This window comes from Crocuta crocuta, unplaced genomic scaffold, assembly GCF_008692635.1.
Source record: "Crocuta crocuta isolate KB4526 unplaced genomic scaffold, BGI_CrCroc_1.0 scaffold3, whole genome shotgun sequence".
NCBI lineage: Eukaryota > Metazoa > Chordata > Mammalia > Carnivora > Hyaenidae > Crocuta > Crocuta crocuta.
Window position 1 is genome coordinate 7373532 of NW_027529934.1, and position 23582 is coordinate 7397113.

Sequence of the window (23582 nt, forward strand, 5' to 3'; positions counted from 1 at the left end):
TGCTCAGGGCTTCAGGGAAGAGAGGGGGTCGGTGGAGGAGCATGCTTCTCTTTCCTTGGGGCCAGCCACATATATACTCAGTGAGAATGGTGGGCATATTGGATCTAATGTCAGAATAGACACTTATTTTTGGCAGGTAATGAAACTGAATCTTGTCCGTCCCTATTCTCTGTAGAATGTAATATGCATATAAATAAATGATGGCTATGCTGTGGACACAAGATCAAGCAGTATATCACTAGCTGACTAATGCTATGAATTTTATACTGGGTCTTTAATAACCCAACACAGAGCAATGGATTTTTGCACTACTCACTTAATTAAAAAGATAGTTCTTTGAGAAAAAGTGGAAAAACTGTTTTTAATGTCCTTATTTTCCTTGACCTTAAGCTGGAACGAAATCCGTTTTGTAGATTTTAACTGTTGAGTTCTAGAGAGCATGGAAGACAGCTGAGGCATTGTGGAAACAGCCTGGCTTGAATTCCAGCTCTGCCTGCTGCTAATGAGGTCTTGGGCAAGAGCCTTTCTGAATCTCCCAGTGTTTTTACAAATATAAATGAAGTGGTTTACGTGAAAGTGATTTGTAAATTAAAAATTTCACAAATGTGTTATGTGAATATTATCTGTTCTTTATATTTAACTTCCATAATCTGTGGAATCTCCTTTATCACCAGGCCTTGGATCCAACTTCATAGGGCCTTATTGGAATGTGATATGATATAGGTTCTGCTTGGCCTCATGAAGCCTGTAGGCTAGTCGGAGAGACAAGCCAGGGCACAAGTATGACAGCAAAGGGGGCAGGGGGTGAGACATGTTATGAAAGACACTGGTGCCATACTTTCTGCTCTAGGCTCCCAGTGTAAAGAGAAAATAGACAAGTCCCCTTGATAAACATAATACAGAAGCCTCCTCCTACCCAGCCCTTCTTCGTCCCCTGACACGGGCTGTCCGGGAAGTATCCCCACTGGTGCATATTCTTTGCTTTACTGCTTTGAACCAAGAGATTTCTTTAAAAGACCAGGGCAGTTTTGTTGGGCTCTGGACCCGTGAGCACTGCTAAGAGGCTAGGTGGAAGGGAGAGAGGACACAGGGGACTGAAGTGATGGTAGAGGAGAGCAGGGAAGCCAGCTGATGAGCCCCAGAGCCAGGAAACTTCCAGATATGCAGGGAGACTAGACGGGTTTGTTGGTCTCCTTCACTGGAAGTCAAGCTATGTGGTCATTTTGGGGGCCAGGTAGAAGTGACACACTGTGTACCCCATGGACTAATTCTATGGCGATCTTAGTGGAGACGAACAAAGGAACAGTGGTAGCAGCGTCCAGGAGTTACCTGGCAACTGATGCTCTCCGGCGTGTTCACCTGCCTCCCTTCGAGTCAGTGCAGAGATGGAATGTTTCTTCGCATAAGCCTTTGGGAACTAGAGCTATCAGTGTGCTCTCCAAATCAGCCTGGACATTTTTAATTTAAAAAATCTATTGGACATATACTGTGTGCAAGGCTAGTGTAGTCTGGGAGGATACAGAGTTGAGTAAGACATGGAATATTTTCACAGAAGGCTCACATAGAGGGAGAGGCAGTCACATGTACAGCTTCTCAGTAAAGCCTGGCTGTGCAATGAGCTGTAAAGACACAGAGGAAGGAAAGAATGGAGGCTGGGGACTGGGGAAGAGAGAGGGAGAGGAGAGGAAAGCCGAAGAGAAGTGACATTTCACAGTGACCTCGGAGAAGGATTTTGACAGAACTGGGCAGATAAGAAGAGAAGCGGTGTGGACCAAGCCTGATAGCCACGCTGCATTCTCCAGAACATGGAGACGGGTGCTGCTGCTGGAGCATGGCTGCGGTGACTGCAGGCAGGTGGGTGGGTGGGAATGAGGGGAGCTGAGGTTTGGAGGAAAGGTTAGAATCAGGCTGTGAAAAACTGTGAAGGTCAGTTTAGGTGTTTGTACTTCATTTAGCAGAGGATGGAGGAGGCTGTGGAGGAGCGGGGGAAGCACAGAAAGAAAATGGAATGTATACGATTTGAGGGTCATGCTTCCTCTTAGTGACTCTGTGTCCTTGGATACTTACTCTCTCACAAGGCCACTTAACTCCCCTTAAATTTAGTGCTCTGAGCTAGAAAATGGTGCTGTTGGTAATAATGCTTATCCTCAATGCTAAAGGATTATTGTGTTCCTCTGCTCATAGCCTGTTTAAATTCTCCTTTTTTCAAGGTCTTCCTCAAAATATTATCTCCTTGTTAAACCTTCCTGGATCCCCAGAGTGTAGTTGAAGAATCAAGACACATACATATGAAACGATAAAGAAAACAGCATGTAAATATGCCATTGGACTAGGGAGATATGTGTGCAGCATGAAGAGCTTGGACTCTTGGAGCAGACAGGCTTAGGATCCAATCCTGCATCTGTTTCTTACTTAAATTATCACAAGTTGTTGAACTTGTCTTTTTTTTTTTTTTTTTGAGAGAGAGAGAAGGAGAAAGAGAGCATGTGCACACGAGCACACGCAAGTGAGGAGGGGCAGAGAGAAAGGTAGACAAAGGATCTGAGGCAGCTCCAGGCTCTAGCTGTAGCACCAAGCCCGATGTAGGGCTTGAGCCCACGAACCATCAGATCATGACCTGAGCCAAAGTCAGATGCTCAACTGACTAAGCTACCCAGGCCCCCAGTTTAACTTTTAAATTGAGGATGAAAATACCTATTCCACCTTCTTCTCAGAGTGATTATAAAAAATATGAGCAGAATGTGTGAAGGTGCTTAGAAACGAGAAAGTGCCTCACAAATGCTACTCACTATGATCATTATTTTAGGTTTGGAAGTGATCAAATCTTATGTGTGTTTTAGAAAGAATGTATGAGAGAGAGAAAATGAAAAGAAGAGAAGCAGGTGGTTGAGAGACCATGTAAGTGATGTTGCAATAATCCAGGCATAAAATGATGAGGTCCTGGACCAGGGCAGTTACCACAAAGAGGGAGGGCTGATCCAAGTACTGTTTTAAAGATGGAACCAACAGAACATGGCACACTAATTGGACAGGAAGAACATAAAGAAAACAAAGAGCCAAAGGTAAAAAGTTTGATAGATGGTGATACCATGAGCCAAGCCAGCCCCTTGTTTCTTTCTAATTGTTGACATCCAGAGAAGAAGGCAAAGAAAGGAGGTGCCCCATGGCTTATATTCTATTATTCTGACTCTCAGTGGCCCTGGCCTCTTCATTTTGACTGTCTCCCTCCCCACTCCCCCCAAAACAGTGTTGATAGAACCATCTCAACCTGAAAATAAGTCCATAATTTCTCCTTTTAATATGCCCTCAGCTTGACTATGACCATGATAAGGTGTCTGTGCCACGGAATCCATCTATCTTGGCAGGAGACGCTGAATGAGGTGCCACCTTTTCCCCTGCCCTGGGACTGTGACACGTCTCTCAACCCCTAGCTGGTTTCTTCCTCCCTGGATATGAGCAGTGTTTTATTTTGGAAGGAAAATTGTGCTCAGAGACTGAGTTTGAGTTTGCCAGCAATTTATTTAACATAAGTTCACTGCAGGAATTTTACAGGCCAATAGTATACAGGATAATTTCTCTAAATAACCAATAAAGAAATAACATACTCCAAATCAGTGACAGATCAATCATACTGTTGTTCCAGGCAAGGGGAGGTGAACAGAATAAAGTACAAATTTAGCTGAGGTGTACCTTTATACAAGTTGGTACTTGGGGAGAGAGAGCTTAGCCAAACTGGGAGCTGATGTCTCCCAGTGCAAAAGTAAAAGTCCTGTGTTGCTAGAGCATGTTGCTATAGAATGGGGGCTGGTGTTGATGGGCAAGACGATCTTCATGGGGCTGCTGCATGTCTTTCATCAACTCCTATCAGTAGCACCTTTGCAGATGTAAAGTTTTATTCGGCTTACTACTGGTAGCCCTCGCTGCAGAAATCAGACAAAACAAGAAATAAAAGTCATCCAAATTGGTAGGGAAGAAGTAAAACTTCCACTATTTGCAGATGACATTATACTATATAAAGAACACCCTAAAGACTCCCTCAAGAAACTACTAGAATTGATCAGTGAATTCAGGAAAGTCCCAGGATACAAAGCCAATATGCAGATATCCATTTCATTTCTATACACTAATCATGAAATAACAGAAAGAGAAATTAAGAGAACAATCCCATTTACAATTGCACCAAAAATAATAACATACCTAGGAATAAAGTTAACAAAGGAGGTGAAACACCTGGCCTCTGAAAACATAAAACATTGATGAAAGAAATTGAAGATGACACAAAGAAGTAGAAAGATATTCCATGCTCATGGATTGGGAGAAAAAATACTGTTAAATGTCTATACTACCCAAAGTAATCTACAGATTTAATGCAATCCCTATCAAAATACCAACAGCATTTTTCACAGAGCTAGAACAAACAATTCTAACATTTGTATGGAAACACAGAAGATCCCCAAATATCCAAAGCAGTCTTGAAAATGAAAAACAAAACTGAGGCATCACAATCCCAGATATCAAGATTTACTACAAAGCTGTAGTAATAAAAATATTATGGTAATGGTACAAAAGAGCAATGGAACATAATAGAGAGCCTGGAAATAAACCCATGATTATAGCCAGTCTTCAACAAAGTAATGGCAAAAAGTCTCTTCCACAAATGGGGTTGAGAAAACCGGACAGCTACATGCAAAGAAATGAAACTGGACTACTGTCTTATACCACACACAAAAATAAACTCAGAATGGATTAAAGACCTAAATGTGAGATCTGAAACTGTAAAAATCCTAAAAGAGGGCATAGACAGTAATTTCTCTGACATCAGCCATACCAACATCTTTCTAGATATGTTTCCTGAGGCAAGGAAAACAAGAGAAAAAATAAACTATTGTGATTACGTGAAAATAATGCTACACAGCAAAATAAACAGTAAAACTTAAAAGATGGTCTACTGAATGAGAGAAGATATTTGCAAATGACATATCTGATAAAGAGTTAGTATCCAAAATATGTAAAGAATTTATACAACTCTACACCCAAAAAACAAGTAATCCAGTTTAAAAATGGACAAGAGATATGAATAGACATTTCTCCAAAGACATCCAGATGGCCAACAGACACATGAAAGGATTCTCAACGTCACTCATCATCAGGGAAGTGCATATCAAAACTACAATAAGATATCACCTCACACCTCTCAGAATGGTTGAAATATAAAACACAAGAAACCGTGTTGGTGAGGATGTGGAGAAAAGGAACCCTTGTAAACTATTGGTGGGAATGCAAACTGGTACAGCCACTATGGAAAACAGTATGGAGGTTCCTCAAAAAATTAAAAATAGAACTACCATATGATCCAGTAATTCCACTACTGGATATTTATCCAAAGAATACAGAAACACTAATTGGTAAAGGTATATGCACCACTATGTTTATTGCAGCATTATTCACAATAGCCAAATTATGACGGAGCATAATGTCCATTGATAAATGAGTGGGTAAGGAAGATGTGGGATAGATGCTCAATGGAATATTACTCAGCCATAAAAAGAATGAAATCTTGCCTTTTGCAACAACATGAATGGGTTTGGAGAGTATAATGCTAAGGGAAATAAAGAAAAATACTGTGTTCTTTCACTCACATGTGGAATTTAAGAAAAAAACCCCAAATGAACAAAGAAAGAGACAAACCAGGAAACCAACTCTTACCTATGGAGAACAAACTGATGGTTACCAGAAGGGAGGCAGGTGGGGGGATGGGTGAAATAGGTGAAGGGGATTAAGAGTACACTTATCTTGATGAGCACTGAGTAATGTGTAGAATTGTTGAATCACTGTATTGTACACCAGATGACACTGTATGCTAATTGGAATTAAAATAAACTGCAAAAAATGTGTCACCTTTACGAAGACTGGAGCTGATTGCTCCAAGATCTTCAAGGAGCTCTCTTAGATATGCAAAGTGTAGCCTTGCTCAGACCAAGCACTCTTGGGTCATCCTCACAAATTCTGCATTCATAGTCTACTGTTCCCTTTGCCATAGTTGTTTCTTCATATGCTTTTATTGTTAAGCCCTCAGTGTGGCCCCTCAGCAGCTGAGCGACTGAGTTCTGATACATGAGAACAGATGAGATGACAACATCCGGAGACAACTTACTTACTTCATTCTGATAGCAAAACAACTTTACTTCAGAATACAATATTTTTTCCTCTTTTTCATATACAAGTGGATTAAAACAACTTCGCTTAAGTCATAAGCAAGCAGTTTTGAAATAATATCAAGCAAATACATAAGGGAGTAGGTAACCGAACCCATATTGGGTGCTGGGCTCCCTCATTGTCAGGCTGCAGCTCTTCAGTTGTGGGGAGCACCTTGACTAAGGGCAACAGCTTCCGGGGTTGTGGGAAGCATGCCTGAGCCGTGGCTGGAGAGGCATTACACTACTAAGGGCATTGTAGCCTGGAGGGGTGTTTGATGAGAAGGGCATTGCTAGAAGTGGTTACTAGAGAGGTCTATTACCAGATGATTATTTCTTTTTAATTTAATAGAATTTATTGTCAAATTGGCTTCCATACAACACCCAGTGCTTATCCCAACAAATACCATCCCCAGTGCCCATCACCCACTTTCCCCTCTAATCCCATTTGCTCAGCCATTCATCAGCCAGATGAATTTATTCATTTTCCTCTCTACCAGGAAGCCCTTATGTCTCTTTCCCCCATTTCTTTTCTTCTGGAGCTTTAGGCTTTTCATCGTCTTGTGCCACAGAGTGGCTGGTCCCCTACACCTTTCAGTGGACTGTGTTTTCTCCCTGATCCTGACCTTGGCTTTCCATCTATCTCATTATCTCCTCTCATGCCCCTCCTATCTTCCTACTGTCTTTCTCTTGGAGCCAGGTGCCTTTCCCATGTCCTTCCCTTTCCTAATTAACCTCTACTAGCCATCTTCACACAGCATTCAGTCCTTCAAGGCATGAGTGTCATTGGTTTTCAATGGCAGCCCCTATAGAGTGTCATAGGATGCAGGATGCCAGAGGAAACATGGCACTGTGGTTAGAATTTAGATCCCAGCAAATTGCTTCCCTTCTCTGTTCCTTGGTTTCCCCATCAGTGAAATAGGAATTTTAATAGTACTTATTACTTCACATGGTGACTGTAATGGGCTAAATTGGAGTCCATGGATATGAAAAACTTCATACAAGGCTGGCACATATTTGATCCATATGATTAATCACTGTTGTTATTAAAAGCATAAAGGGTAGGTGTGCTCCTTGGGGCATTAAGGTCCTTATGTTGTAGCTGGGGAAACAGTACATAGCATTTTGAACCCTAGCTTGTCACCTGACTAAGAAAGTACCTTTCAGAACAGAGCAAGCAGAGGGTGTTAGTTCTGACTGGGATGAAACTGATCTGGGAAGGCTTCCTGAGTGAGGCCGAACAAAGTATGTTTCTGTGCAGCATTTTAAGAAGATGATAGTTGCAGCCCGGAACAAAAGACAGGGGAGAGTTACCTGCTTAAACACTCTCTGGCTTCTACTTGCTTCACCCTTCCTATTAGTCATGGCACTACCCAGAATCCCTGCTTGTAAATCTTATTCTTCTTGTCCACAGGGAATTTGCCAAAGAGAGAGAGAGGGTGGAGAACCGGAGAGCTTTTATGAAATTGCGGCGGCAGCAGCAGATTGAGCGTGAGCTGAATGGATACCGCGCCTGGATAGACAAAGCAGGTGAGCCCTGGCGGGCTGCACAGGCATCAGTGCAGAAGTCCCCCTGTGGCCCCCCCTCCCCTGCCCCAGTGCCTCCATTCACAGGAGCAGCCTTGGCCAGAGCAGGGAGTAGCTCTGGATGCCTCACCAGCTTTGCGGTCTCCATGCTGGTCCCTCTTTCTTCCTCTGGGGACTAACTGTCCCTATTCTTCTACCAAACACCTTCATGAGGCCCACAGTTGAGCAAGGTGAGCTGAGTGAAAGGTAACATAGCATAATCCTGGAGCTGAGGTTGGGTGGGTGACATCATATACCGCTGCTGATAATAATAGTAACCAGCAGCAGCAGCAGCAGTCCATTCATTCCACAAATATTTGAGTGCTTACTTGTTCCAGCTCCTGTTCTAGGTACTTGGATACAGCAATGAGCCCAACAGACCACCAGCTTGCTGAGGCCCTTTCATGTGGAGCCCATTCCCCTCTATTGGAGAAGGCAGAGATAAACAAAATAATAAATAAATAACTTGTAAGAAGGTGATAAGTCCAATGGAAAACAGATCGAGGTAGGTTTATGGGGTGTAGGGTAGGCTGTGTTTTGACATAGGGAGATCAGGAAGAGCCTTTTGGGGAGAGACTTGAAGGAGCTGATGTAGTAAGTCATGGGAAGGTCTGAGGGGACTCTCTCAGTGCTAAGACTCTAGTGTGGAAGCAGGCCAGGAATATTGCAGGAACAGAAGGAGGAATGAGTAAAGGTAGAGGGGCAGGAAGGCTGGGTGGGAGCAGTAATGCGAGGAGTAGGCAGAACTTATGGGCCATTGTAAGGATTCGGGGCTGTATTGTTGGTGATGCAAGAACCATTGGAGGGTTTTGAGCTGAGGTGGGATATGGTCTGATTGAAGATTTTGAGGGGGCCCTTTGGTTGCTGCGTTGAGAATAGACTATAGGAGGGTAAGGTCAGACGCAGGGGAACCGATGGTGAGGCCACCGCGGTAAGCCGGGTAATACCTGATGGCGAGAACTGGCTGTTCCTATTCCCTGAGCTCTCACCAGTTCCTCACTATGAGGCTCCACCTTGACGATAGGTCCAAACCTCTCACGATTTTATTAACCCACAGAAAACCACCAGCTGCAAGTTTGACTGTGGCTCAGCAGCTTATGAAAGGGCATCGATCACCCCATATCTGTCAGTAAAATGGATGCATTTGCTTTCCTTATTATTTTAAAGATTACATTGCATTGCTGTTATATATCTTTATTTTCATCCTGAGCAAAGAGTAATTTATTTTAATAAAAAAATACACATGACAGCATTGTTTTCCTCTATTCCTGGTAGAAGGCAAAGCACAAATGTGAGGTCTCTCGGGAAAAAAAATTGGAATATGATTTGATGCTGAGTTGCCTGAGACTTACTCTTCTCTAGCAGCTTTGGAATGATCCCCATGGCACTCCTCTGCTAACCACCAACACACAAAAGCTCTCTCCGCTCTGGAGTCAACTTTTGATCATCTGTCAGGGAGGAGAAAGTATGTATGATTAAAAGTGCCATTTCAAAGCCAGATAATAACCACCTCCCATTTAGGACCATCTGCATTTCTTTGCTGCCTCTAGAAGCATGTACCATGCCCACTGACTGTACTTCCAGTTTGCCCTTTCTCCTCCGAGGTTCTCGTGCGGGGGTGAATGTGAACCTCTCCTTCTTTCCAGAATGTTAACTCAGCCTTACTGAGCAGATTGGTCTCCAGGTCTGGCAGGCAGCTCGAAGTTCCCCACTGTCCTTGGCTTCCTGGGAGGAGGAGCCATCTGACAGACCACCCCAGTGAGCAGTCTGGCAGCAGAACTGGAAAAGAACCTTGCCCGCCCTGTCCGTGACCCCACTCGTGGTCAGGCAACACAGGACAGACGCTGTTCTTTGTGGCTCTGCTTTCCAGATACATGCAGAATTCCAAGGCTCCACTTCCTTCCAGTTGGCAAAGCCAGCTCTCTCCTTCTAAGAAAAAAGACGCACTGCAACGTCATATTGGGCTTCCTGGCCCTTCCCTTTGCAAATGGGGTGTGAGTGAATCAGAGACATATGGGTTACATTTCCCTGGAAAGACACTCAAGTTCGAAAGAGAACTTGGCAAAAGGCGATGCGGGAAGGTGGGGGCAGCTTCCGCACATCCAGAGCCCTCAAGCACTTCCCAGAGACACTCAGCAGCACCACACTCCCTCCATCTGCCTTGGGGGTCCTCAGATTTGCCCACCCCAGCATCCAGGCACTGTACAGAGCAGATGGGACTCCCTGGCTGAGGTCATTCATGTTGCTATGAGGTATTTTAACGAGTACCTAAGTTTTAAATGATGTCCTTCAAACAATGTGTGCTGTAAATGACTCTCAAACCTCTATGTCTGCATAAAGGAACATCTCACCAATAACATTTAACCTGTTAACTTAGAGTTTTGCCAGAGGCTGTACTTGAAAAGGAAAGCTAAACATTTATGACTTGGTATAATGGCCATCCTGCGTGGTACCCTCTGAGCCTCAAAATGGTCTCCTCCCTGAGAAATACATTATATACTCTCAGTTTTATATGCAGGTGGAATTATGGTAATGGCTTTACCCTCTTCTGCTTCTCCTTTTACTTGTTAACAATTGCTTAAATGAAATCATCATTTAATAGGGCCTGCTGCAGGCTTTTCCCCGCAGCTGGGATCTTAAGGAATGATTATTAAGGCTTCCAGCTCCCTGCCTATGGCTGAGGTTGGGGTGAGGATTAAACTCATCCTCATCATTCCCAGAGAAGATGCAGAATCCTGCCAGATGTGGGACAGAAGGACTAGTTTGTAAGTTTGGAGGGATGCTAGTGAGGTTTATTCTAACATGTCTTACTAGAAAATAGTAGCCTACTAATGGTGACACCTCCCTTGAATTCAAGACTGTTCCCGGGGAGGTCAAGAGGAAAATCCAAGGGACCGTTTGGTTCTTTTCCAAATACTGACAACCGGACACAGCATTCCAATGCTGGCCAGTCTTTCAATTCTCCAATTGGGTATCCAAAAACTCAATTCAAGTCTGACACTAAACACCACCAGAAGTTAGTACAGATCCCACAGGTTAGGGACTCAGTCCCACAAGCCTGCCCTCACTTCACACACCAGCCACAAGTGGGGTCCCCAGGTGACTTGCATTTTTACCCACTCAACTGCAAATTTAGAGGGTTCCAGGTTTGGTAATTCCTAAAATGACTTCCAGAACTCAGGAAAACTATACTTACTATCGCCAGCTTATTACAAAAGATCCAACTCAGGAAGAGCCAAATGGAAGAGATTCCTAGGGCAAGGTGGAGGGGTAGAGGTGAGCACAGAGCCTCCATGCCCCCTTCACATGTGTCACACTCTCCCAGCACCTTGATGTATTCACTAAGTCTGAAGCTCCTTGAGCCCCATCATGTAGAGTATTTTGGTTTTGTTTTTGTTTTGAAGATTCCATTATGCAGACATGCTTGATTAAATTGTTGGGCATTGGTGATTGCACATTCTCAAGCCCCTCTCCCATCATGGGAATTAAGAGGGGGATGAGGCTGAAAGTTATAACCTAATCATGTGGTTGGTTTTTTTGGTGACCAGTCCAGATCCTTAAGTAACATAGGCCTCACCAACAGAGTCACCTTGTTAGCATACAGAAGACGGTAAATTCCAAGGATTTTTGGAGCTCTGTGCCAGGAATGTGGGCAAAAAACAGATATTTATTTTTTTATTCTATCAAAGGGACAAATTCACGATAGACCTAAGCCTCTTTTGCTCAAGCAAGGCAGACTGTAGTGTGGGGGTAAGAGGAAGGAAGCCCACAAGATCCCATTAGCATCTTCCTCTGCTCCCCCTCAAAGAAGTAGACTGGCTGGAGCTCAAAACATGGTTTTATCTCCTGAACGAAGCAGTAGATGTTGCCCTAGTATGCCTTGTATGTGCTGCAGACAAGAAAAACCAAGGAAGCTCCTATTGCTAGAAAAAGTTTAAGGAACCTGGATAGAAATAAAAAAAAATTGAAATGGAAAATTTTCATTCCTATCAATTGAGGAGATTTTGGTTAGAAGGATAAGGTCTTTGTCTCAATAAGCATTATCAGACACAGGGTTGAATTTTACCAATCAACCTCCAAGTGCCCCCTTACTACAAGAACTTCCTTTCTGTTCTCATATGCACTTGGGAGCTCCTTCTGTGACCCTCAGTGTCTTTTGGATGCCGGTGCCTGCGTGGAGCTATGAACTCTTTGCTCTCTCTCTGTTACCCTGGAGTCACAGCTGTCCCTAGGGGATTTTTCATTTTGCAACATAATTTGACATTTACAGATAATTTACTAAACCATTTATTTCCATATAGAGGAAGTCATGCTTGCTGAAGAAAATAAAAATGCTGGAACATCAGCCTTAGAAGGTAAGGAAGTGCTCCAACGCTTTACTGCATTTGTGCCCTCTTACACTGTGGCAATCTCTTGATCAAAAGAGGAGAAAGAAATAAAAGAGCAGTGCTCTGGGATTTGAAATGAAACTCTCTCTCTCATAAAATCCCTCGTGCTTTAAAATGAAAGGAATTGAGTCATGGATTTAAATGCTTTTTGAAGTGGTAAAAATGAACTCCAAGAGCTGCTTTGTTCCAGGACGTGTGATTGATACTGTGCAATGAAAAGACCATCATACAACCAGTGGCACGGAAAGAGATCTTTGAAAATTTGTAGGGGTTGTCTTGGGACCACTTTCATTAGCAGGAAGTGGCATTGTTTATAAAGAACCAGAACAAATAGATATGGAGTGCCTATTTACTGACTGCATATAGATAAGGTCTGGAAGGATTCTGGAGCACATGTGTTTCGAGGTGCTGCTGAGTATAGGAGTCATGTTTCTGTAGACATTCGTGACTTCTTTAACCATGCCTCAGGTGTTTCAAGGCAGTCGCCGGTGTCACAGAGGCCTCTGGCCCACAGTCCTCAGCTTTGACCAGAATGCTCTGATTGTTCTTGTGTTCTTTCACTGGCCTCGCCCATCCCTGGTGCAGTGCTTCGAAGGGCAACCATCAAAAGGAGCCGAACAGAGGCCATGACTCGAGACTCCAGCGATGAGCACTGTGTTGACATCTCTTCTGTAGGTGAGTGGAACCAGTTAGATCTTCTTTTATTTGTTTGAATCTTCCATAAAAAGAAAGATCCTGTCTTTTGAGAAGCACCACAAAGAGGAACAGAATCAAAAGAATCCAGAACTTAAGGATGTAATAAGGGAAAGTCTTGGAAGTCTAATCTAGGTGACAGTGAGTTGCAGAAAAAAATGAACCATGGGGTTGAGGGCTAAGAATCCAACCCAAATTCTGCAAATATGTCAGATGTATCCCATTTGCATACACACACACACACACACACACACACACACACACACACACACTATCTGTCCTGGGTGCAGTCAAAGAACCTACTTTGGGATATTGTTCAGAGGATCCTGAGGACCTGTTGCTTCTAGTGACTACCATCCCCCACCAAGAATCTGGAGTCATTTGCTTACCACAGTGGCACCCACCTACTTCCATGTGATATTTAAACAGATTCCCACTGACAACCCTTAAAAACCCTCTTCAATCTCCAACATTCTGGTTGATGCAGATTTTACCTCCCCAGAAAAAGGGAAGGGTCTCACTTCATCCTTAAAAGCAGAAGAGTTGTACAGAGCTCATGGCTGCTTTAGGCTGCCATTGGGAGAAATATCACAAATGCAGCAAAATGACTCCAAAGCCTGAAGCATATTTAAAAGGGAAGGCCAGAGAGAAGTTTAATCTATGAAAAAATTAAAACATCATCCTATTAGAATTCAAAACACTGGATGTATGTCTCATGTTATGCCCAGGGAATCTTGATTTCCTAAAACTGAATGTCCAGTGAGGATAATCAGGGATCTCTGCTACGGAAACACTTAGCTCCTACCATGGGGATTCCCTGGGCCTGCAACGTGGTGGTCACCTAGCCCACTGAAGCTGTCCATCTCCCCCTTTGAAGACCCACGTGCCATGGAGGGTGATCTGTTGTGCAGCTTCAGTCTTCTGTACTTGTTTCTCCTTAGGCACACCTCTTGCCCGAGCCAGCATCAAAAGCACAAAGGTGGATGGAGCCTCCTATTTCCGGCACAAAGAAAGGCTTCTGCGCATCTCAATCCGCCACATGGTTAAATCCCAGGTGTTCTACTGGATTGTGTTGAGCCTTGTGGCTCTCAACACCGCCTGTGTGGCCATCGTCCATCACAACCAGCCACAGTGGCTCACCCATCTCCTCTGTAAGTGAATAGTGACTACTGGCTGTCACAGGTGCAGCCCAACTGGGGTGTGAATGTAAGAGAGCAGGCATCCTGCTGGGCCTGGCAGTGTTCTGTGAGGGAGGCCAGTGTTGTCCTCAAGGGGTTGGAATATCCCATGACCATCCCTTTGTCATTCACTATTGAATCAGATCAACAAATCTTTTATGAGAAGTCAACTAGATAGTGTTAGCCTTGGGTACTTTACCACCCTCACTTAGTGTCTTTAGGAGGCTCAGTGATGGAGAGAGTTTGGCCACCTAAGTCCTGGGAAGAAAGTTCTTAGGGCAGTGGTTACCTCCAACAGACCAATAAGGGAACTGTAGGTCAGCTCTGGGTAAGGCTGCCACTGGGTATAAATGAGGATCCAGGATGCTGTCACAGCTGGGTGTCTATAGGGCAAATCTGGCTCTTTCATCCAAGCCATGGTAAAGCCCTTCCTTTCTCTCCTGAGAGCTGTATACCATTTAAAGGACAGTGACAAACCCGCCTGTTAAAAAACAGCAAAGCTAATATGTGGAGTTTGCCTGGGACTCCCAGATCAGAGTGTCTTCACATATCATCAGGTTTTGCTTGGCTCTGACCTGACATGGTCAACGAATGTTTTTGCATTATGGACCCTGCTGCTGTTGAGGGCTCCTCTGCAGGTGAGAGTGTTGGGCTGGGGCATGCAGAACAAATGTTTCTTCTTTTGATATTTTCAGACTATGCAGAATTTCTGTTTCTGGGACTGTTCCTCCTGGAGATGTCCTTGAAGATGTATGGCATGGGGCCTCGACTTTACTTTCACTCTTCATTCAACTGTTTTGATTTTGGGGTAAGTGCTTTGGAGCCCGCCTGGCCTCCTGCTTCATGTCGATATGCCACGGTTTGAGATAAGCAGCTTGCTCCGCTGCTCAGCAGGAAGCACTGAAATCAGAATTTATAAAAGGGGAATAAATAAGTTAGCTAAAGGGAGGCCAGGAATGAGTGGATCCTTCCCATTGTAGGTTTGGTTGGTTGGTTTTTTTAAAGTTCTTTTATTTTTAATGCTTTTATTGAAGCATAACACGTATACCATAGTGTGCACTTCAGTGGATAGCAGGATGAATTTGACAAACCTACCTATAGTAAGCTTTGAACCACTTATTGTCTTGGGGGAAGCCTGAGAGAGAACAAAGGAACTGATTCCAGAAGGTGGTTCAGTAAAAAAAAAAAAAACAAAAAAAAAAACAAACAAAAAAAAACAAATGAGAGAAGCTTATATATCTGTGTATTTTTTAGTTCAGTCTAAAATTGGGAAAGTTACCTGGATATGCCCTCATGAAAACATGCACATGTGTGCACACTCCCACATACACACACTCTTGTATTAGCAAATTCCCACAAAGACTATTTCATCCAGTGTTCATGTCCTAAATACTGTTGATATATAAGTGTGTGCATATCTAAAGTCCTCAAGATGTTTTGACATACGTTTTTGTCCTCCACTGCTTTTGGGACTCCTAACCACTCCATTACATATCAGGAGTTATCTTTCTCATTTGCAGATGAGTAAATAGAGAACATCGTGTGCAAGTTCACATAGCCAGTAGAACTAGGTTGCAAAACTTTGGGTTCCTGAACCACTTCTCTTTCTGCCAAACCCACTTCTGTTCCTGCCAAATCTTCAGTTATGTGCTAACAATTTTGAGCACTTGCCAATCTGCATTTTAACTTGGAACATATGCTTCTGGGTATGAGCAGTTTTCAGGCATAGCAGCTAGTGAAGGACCATTCCCTGTATACATGCTTTTCAGCATTGCAGTGAGGATTCATTTTTGTTAGTCCTCCTAGAGCACTGTGTAGAATATAGTAGACACTCAGTGAATATACAATGAAAACAAAAACCAAATTGTTAATTTGACATTACTCCTTCCTCCAGCAATCAGATTCTATGCCACCAAGTAGTACTGTCACATTGGGGTCAAAGATATTTCACATATAGGTGACTGAACCATTCTTGTTAGATTCTAGGACAGTGAGAGAATGTGGATGTTCTCTGAGGTGTTTACACTGGGATGCAACCTGCATTAACTCAAATTTGTTTCTTTGCTTTGAGTACCACTCTTCTGTCTGTCTGTTCAAGGTGTTACTATGTAAGAACAGTTGTGGCTATCACATTTGTGCAGAAGCAGTGACTGGCTCTTGTAGTTTCCACCAAGGACAGAATAGCAGTCAATGAACCCATCTCCAGCATGAAGGACTGAAGTCAGGAAGAGGAGTGGAGAGCCATGGGGAGGGAGGCAGTAGAATCTCATTTTCCTTTGGCAGCCTTCACAAATAGGTAGTCCAGTTGGAGCTGTGCTGGGTGGGGAGGGGAGAGTTTTCAATTTCACCATAGCCCAATGAAAAGTGCTGACTGCTGAATGCCAGAAGGCTCTGCTCTTCTCCTCCTCCTCCTCACTGTGGCTGGGTTTGGCTCTTTAGGTCACAGTGGGCAGTATCTTTGAAGTGGTCTGGGCAATCTTCAGACCTGGTACATCTTTTGGAATCAGTGTCTTGCGAGCTCTCCGGCTTCTAAGAATATTTAAAATAACCAAGTAAGTGATCATAATCTGGACTCTTCCCAACCACCTGTGAGAGCGGAAGCTTCTCTCTCCCTTATTATATTATATTTCCTTCCATCCCCTATTCTCCCTCGCCATATGTTCCCCTTCCCTACCATGTCCTCACTCCATTCTTCAGTTCCTCCTTCTTCAAAAATCAAACCAGAAAAATATCTATGATGCCAGATCCCATGTCACATTCCTCAGGGGAGCCTTATTGTTGCTGACATCTCTCCTTCACACAAATATACAAATGCGGCACATTTCATAGATTACCAGACAGATGCCCAGCTGGATTTGGGGATAATTTTATGTTCAGTGTTCATTGCTGCAATGTTTGGGTTTTGTAGGTATTGGGCATCTCTGCGAAATTTGGTGGTCTCCTTGATGAGTTCTATGAAGTCTATCATCAGTTTGCTCTTCCTCCTCTTCCTCTTCATCGTTGTCTTTGCTCTCCTAGGAATGCAGCTGTTTGGAGGCAGGTAAGCACCAATGAATTTTCTATCCAAAGGAGCCTCAAAACCTAGTCATCAGCCTGGAAGCCCTGGGATTTCTAATTTGATCACCATGCTCTCATCTTGGGTGGTTTTTGTTTGTTTGTTTGTTTGTTTTTTGGTCCATGGCCCATCAACCACTGAGTATGTGTGGTGGAACCTATGTCTCTGCTTTTTTTTTTTTTTTTAATATTTATTTATTTTTGAGAGAGAGTGGGAGAGAGAGGCAGAGTGTGAGCAAGGGAGGGACAGAGAGAGAGGGAGACACAGAATCTGAACCAGGCTCCAGGCTCTGAGCTGTCAACACAAAGCCTGACATGGGACTTGAACTCACAAACTGTGAGATCATGATGTGAGCTGAAGTCAGATGCTTAACCGATTGAGCCACCCAGGCGCCCCCCCCCCCAACCCTCATGTCTCTGCTTTTAATCTTTTCACACTGTACAGAATTCTGGTTCTGTACAAAGACCCCTGTCTTTGGAGCTGTCCCTGAAATGTACAGCATGGGGCCTTATAACTCAGGGTCAGCCCAAACCCCATCTCATTATCCACACCCTTCAAAGTACACAGTCCATCGGTAATAGTCACCAATAACACCATCTTCATAAATTATATTGAATGGGAAAAAATAAAGGAAGAAAAGAATGTGGAGGAAGAGTAAAAGAAGTGATAAAAATGGAACAATATCAGGAAGGGAAAATTTGGCATGTGAGATTTTCATTTTATTCTTCTCTCTCAACTTCTTTTTCAGGTTTAACTTTAATGATGGGACTCCTTCAGCAAACTTTGACACCTTTCCAGCAGCCATCATGACTGTATTCCAGGTATGAGACCAACTGGCAGGTAAAAATGTTAAATAGGATCTTTTGGAGCTCACAGAGCAAAATAATGGTATATTAATAGAATTCTACTTTTCCTCCCCAAGTTCATCCCAGGCAACTGAGGCTCTTGTTGAATAATTATCATCACAATAATTTCTAGAATTTCTGTAGCTACATTGTTACTAATAATGGAAGAGCTCTATTATGATTACCTGGTTGGCCTTTTCCCCATACTTGTGAGTTTGGAAGGGATATTAAGGCAAAGACATTCAGTAACTGATGGTATTTATGACCACCATCAAGTGGGCTTTATTCCAGGAATGCAAGGATGGTTCAGTATCCACACACCAGTCGATGTGATATACCACATTAACAAAATAAAGGATAAAAATCATATGATTACTTCAATAGATGCAGAAAAAGCGTTTAACAAAATTTAACATTCATTCATGATAAAACTCTCAGCAAACTTTGTATAGAAGGAACATGCCTTTACATAATAAAAGGCATATATGACAAACCCACAGCCAAATCATACTCAGTGGTGAAAATCTAAAAGCTATTTCTCTAAGACTAGGAACAATACAAAGATGTCTACTTGTACCACTTTTTTAATGCTTACTGTTATTTTTTTTAATTTAAATTTTATTTAGCCAACATACAGTGCAATATTGGTTTTAGAAGTAAAATTCGGTGATTCATCACTTATATACAATACCGAATGCTCATCACAAGTGCCCCCTTAATATCTATCACCATCTAGCCCATCCCCCACCCACCTCCCTCCCATCAACCCTCAGTTTGTTCTCTATTGTTAAGAGTCTCTTGTGGTTTGTTTCCCTCTCTCCTCTTTTTCCTCCCTTTCCCATATGTTCATCTGTTTTGTTTCTTAAATTCCATATGAGTGAAATCATATGGTATTTGTCATTCTCTGACATATCTCACTTAACATAATGCCTTTTAGGCCCATCCACATCATTGCAAATAGCAAAGATTTCCTTCTTTTTGATGGCTGACTAATATTCCATTGTTTATGTGTACCACATCTTCTTTATCCATTCATCAATCGATGGACATTTGGGCTCTTTCCATAGTTTGGCAATTGTTGATAATGCCTACTTGCACCACTTTTATCCTACATAGTACTGGAAGTCCTAGCCACTGCAATCAGACAAGAAAAAGAAATAAAAGTCATCCAAATTGGTAAGGAAGATGTAAAACTGTCATATCACATTTATGGTTTTCTGAAATTGGAAGTATCTTCTAACCCAGGTGTCCATTTAATAAATTATGTTTTCCACCACCCCCCCACGGCTCCCTCACAAAAAAATATTTTTAAATCATGGGGGAAACTCAAAAATAAATAATGCTGAGTGCTATAGAAAACACTGTTCAGCTGGAATCTGAGGCTGAACCAGAACCCAGGTTTCTAGAATTGGAGCCTATGAGGTCCTTTCTAATAATGCTGCTATCTCAAGAACTATATACTTAGCTTCCCTCTTATAGTCTGGTAGTGACCAGACCATTTGATCTCTGTGATTACCATAGACTTGGAAAAGCTGGAGATGGAGGGAGTCTGTAGTCTGAGGAATAGAATCTTTGCTTTTGATTCTCTCTTTCCATTTTTGAATGCCTTTCTTCCTTATCAGAAGAAAGTTTAGAATTGTTCCTAAAAATGACTTTATTTTTCTCCCTGGAAGAGTGGCCAAGCAAGAGGGTAGGTGGAAAAATCCCAGGCCAGAATTTTCCTTTATATATTAGCCCTGTTTTTATTTTCAACCAACCCAGGTCTCTGACTTGCCTATTGTTTGCTTTGCCTAGATCCTAACAGGTGAGGACTGGAATGAAGTTATGTACAATGGGATCCGCTCCCAGGGTGGAGTTAGCTCAGGCATGTGGTCCGCTATCTATTTCATTGTGCTCACCTTGTTTGGAAACTGTATCCTTTTTTAAGATGCTCCTCTTTACGCTCTTCACCTGTCTGGACCAGCATGTAAAGAGGGTGGTGATGGTGGTAGAGGTGGTGGTGGTAGAGGTGGGTGGGTTTTTTTAGTGGGTCAGGGTAGCACTGGGGTGGATATAGCTCAGTATACTAAGAAAAACAAGGATTCTGATTTTTAAGAAAAATGTACAGTAATTGGCTAAAGAAGACAAATATAAACAAGAAGATAAAGTATTATCTAAATCTACAACATACCCAAATAATAACACATGAAGCTCTTACACTGAATAGTTGGACATGCTATCAGCTGAGGAAAATAAGAGTTGACAAAGATAACTGTAGGCTGAAATAGTGGCCACATTGTAATACTAATATTACATGTTAATTACATGTTTAATTACATGTTAATATAGAATAGGACTGGTCACATAGTAAGATCTCAAAAATATTAGTACTGTGACTAATACTAATACTCTTAAGCATAGCCAACATTTATTGTATTTGTGCTTTTCATGAGACCCTGTACTAAGTGTTTTATGGGCACTGTTTCATCTAATCCTTACCTTACCATATAATCCTTAAGACTTAGAAGAAATAACTTGACCAAAGTCAAAAAATCATTACATTATAAAGGGAGACTGGAAATCAAGTCAGTTTTAATTCCCAAACCCATGTCTAGCCATAATATATAGACTAGAAAGACTTACGTTTTAATTCCAACAATTCTGCTTACCAGCTCTGTGGCCTTGGGAAAGTCCCTTAATCTCTCTGAACTTCCAGTTTTCACATCTATGGGGATTATAACAGCATCTATCCCTTTGTTGTGAATAGTAAATGAGATCATTTATTTGGGTGCACCTTATAAACTGAAAATTTCTACACAATCATTAGATGTTTCAGAGGAATGGATTTGCTTTAAAATGGGATTGGTGGAGTAAAAAAGGAGAGCCATGTGATGTAGCTGTACTTTTGCTTTTCCTAGAGTCTCACAGAGAGGAGGTACTGCTTTTTAAGTTTTCTGCCCTGAAAATTTCTAGGGGTCAGAGCAGACTATGAACCAAACACTAGAAACCCATAAAAAGAAAGTTACACAGTGCATCACAGAAATGAGTCAGTTTGTCACGATGGCACCTTGATTTTCCTGTTACTCTGAGGGTAGTCAGAGCTGGACTTTTATGCCAGAACCAGTTCTACATTCTACAATACATGGACCTCAAAAAGAGTTGGAAAATTGGGACTTCAGAGGTTGGAGCTTGGAATAGAAATAGGTTCCATAATGACCTTGTGTGCTCTGTGACATTTTTGTTAAATGAAGTATAGAAGACTTCCAGGATAAGAAGAATGAGAGAAATAAGTTAGCATCCCATTATTGAGAACCAATCAGTGATGGGGATGTGGAATCTCATTTCTTCTCATCTTTAAGAACAGAGTAAGTAATATGATTGGTCTAGGTGGGCTTCAGTTCTGTCCTCCCAGAAAGGAGAGGTAAGCTCATGCATTGAGCTCCCTACTGTCATGTTGTTCAGCCAATCTCTATTCAGTATTGCTATGAGTGGAGGCCATAGCTGTCAAAAGCCCTCCTTACTCCACCTTGGTCCCTGAGTGGTTGGATTCAGCTATTTCTTTGTCCTCTCCAAAGAGAAGATAAGTGGAAGACGGAATATATATTCTCCTTCAGACAGGGCTGCATAACATCTGCTTAATCAATGCTTTGGGGTAGCTTCTGTTCCTGCTAGTATCCCAGGCAGGAAAGAGATGACCTAGAGATGCCGTCTCAGTCTTGCTGAAGACTTTTGGTTTTCTTACTTGCCCATCCTTAACTCATCACCCTAGACACACTGCTGAATGTGTTCTTGGCCATTGCTGTGGACAATCTGGCCAACGCCCAAGAGCTGACCAAAGTAAGCATTCTCTGGGGATCTGATGGTTCTCTAATGCCATTGGGGACTTCATCTATAAAATGGGAATGATATATCTGCTTTGCATACCTCACAGGACTATTGTTAGGATCGAGTGAAATAATATACAGTATGTGAAAAACAGAGCAGCCTAAGAAGATGTGTGTTGTTAGTAGCTCTAGTCATTTCACCTGAACTGGCTTTCCCCAGTGTTTTCACAGAGGAGACACTTACAGCAGGAATGTAGGTGAGGGGATGAGGTCCCTGCCTGATCACTTGGGGTGATGCCACTCAGCTTGGAAAAGGAGAGGGCATGAGTAGAGGAACAGTCTCAGCATTTTACTTTGGGGGTTGGGGGTTCTGCCTAGAAGGCCCTGCTCCATCACTTCCAGATACTACAGAACATCTGAGAGGTGTTGGTTCTAGGTTCTGACCTGCACAGCTCTGGGTAGCTCCCCCGAGGGCTAGAGCTTGGGGTAGAATTCTGTGGATTTCCTGAGGGATTGTGGGCAGGGTGGAGACCAGAAACTGGCCATGCCAGGACTGAGGAGGCTTCTGTTTCCCAAGTGGCCTGGCCCCTGGCCTCCTGAGGTCTCTGAGCCAACCTACCCTCAAACTGCCTTGTTTAGTCTCTTCTCCTGCCTTCCTCATTTCACCTGGTCCCAGAACTTATGGGGAGAGCCAAGGCAGCTATTCTCCTCCATAGGGATACCAGGCAAATCCATCCCTGCTTTGTGTCTAGGATGAACAAGAAGAAGAGGAGGCCTTCAACCAGAAACATGCATTGCAGAAGGCCAAGGAGGTCAGCCCGATGTCTGCACCCAACATGCCTTCTATAGAGTGAGTTGGCTACCCCACTTCAGTCACCTCTGGGCTCCTGTGCTAATAGCCAATTCATCAACTCAAAGTGGTGTATTAACCGAGGATGCCCACTCCATGCCGGGAGATGTATAGAAACATGCGTACATAATTTTAGACAGTGATAATTGCTGTCAGGTAAATAAAACAGGGTAATAATGCAGAGGAATAAGAATTGGGTAGAGTACTTATAGGCAGTCTGGGAAGGATTCTTTGAAGAGGTGATATTCAAGCAGAGATCTAAATGCGGAGAAGGCAGTCATGCAAAATGTTGAAGGAAGAGTATTCTCCAGTAAGGTGCAGTGAGGCTGATCTGCAGGAAGTTGGGAGGAATAGGAGACAAGGCCAGGGAGATCCTGAAAGACCAGGTAAAAGATTTTAGCTTTTATCCTAATTGCAACCATGGAAAGTCTAAAGTGGAAGGTTGGATATTACATGATTTACACTTATAGAAGGTCACTCTTCCCTGTGGGAAATGGATTTATAGGGGCCAAGAGTGGAGGCAAGGAGACAGGTTTGACCATTAGAGTAAGTAGGTGACATGATGGTAGTTGAGACCATGGTAGCAATGGAGGAGATGAGAAGCAATCCCATTCAGTCTGTGCTTTGGAGAGAAAAACAATAGGAAGAGGTGCCAGATTAAATGTGATGGGGGTGGGGATAAAAAAATATTTCTCTCAAGTTTTAAGGTTTGATGCCTAAGCAACTGGGTAGATGGTGATAGTATTTACTGATAGTCTAGAGAACAGTGGAAGTCCAAGATTCAGTTTGGCCACATTAAATTTGAGATACTTAGAGGACATCCAAGTGAAGATGTTGAATAGGCCACTGGTTACATGAGTCTGAAACTTAGAAGAGAAGTCAGGGTTAGAAATAAAAATTTGAGGGGAGCCATTTATATTTGGATGGGATTAAACTATCAGCATGAGTAAGCTGGCATGGAGTGAATTGTAATGGAGACAGAGCTGCTGAGGACAGAAGCCCAGAGCACT

At 42.8% G+C, this 23582-nt stretch overlaps 1 protein-coding gene across 3 annotated transcripts in view; it reads left to right on the forward strand.

The window, feature by feature from the left end:
- The window catches only part of CACNA1E (calcium voltage-gated channel subunit alpha1 E), a 308909-nt gene that overhangs the window by 214039 nt on the left and 71288 nt on the right, over nucleotides 1-23582 (forward strand). For all 3 annotated transcript variants that reach the window (XM_077763228.1, XM_077763229.1, XM_077763230.1), the window contains exons 8-18: nucleotides 7609-7724; nucleotides 12062-12115; nucleotides 12734-12823; nucleotides 13783-13992; nucleotides 14715-14827; nucleotides 16459-16571; nucleotides 16928-17059; nucleotides 17823-17895; nucleotides 19714-19831; nucleotides 21668-21735; nucleotides 22475-22572. In XM_077763228.1, coding sequence (XP_077619354.1) covers nucleotides 7609-7724; nucleotides 12062-12115; nucleotides 12734-12823; nucleotides 13783-13992; nucleotides 14715-14827; nucleotides 16459-16571; nucleotides 16928-17059; nucleotides 17823-17895; nucleotides 19714-19831; nucleotides 21668-21735; nucleotides 22475-22572 — 1185 coding nt within the window. The remainder of the gene's footprint in view (nucleotides 1-7608; nucleotides 7725-12061; nucleotides 12116-12733; nucleotides 12824-13782; nucleotides 13993-14714; nucleotides 14828-16458; nucleotides 16572-16927; nucleotides 17060-17822; nucleotides 17896-19713; nucleotides 19832-21667; nucleotides 21736-22474; nucleotides 22573-23582) is intronic.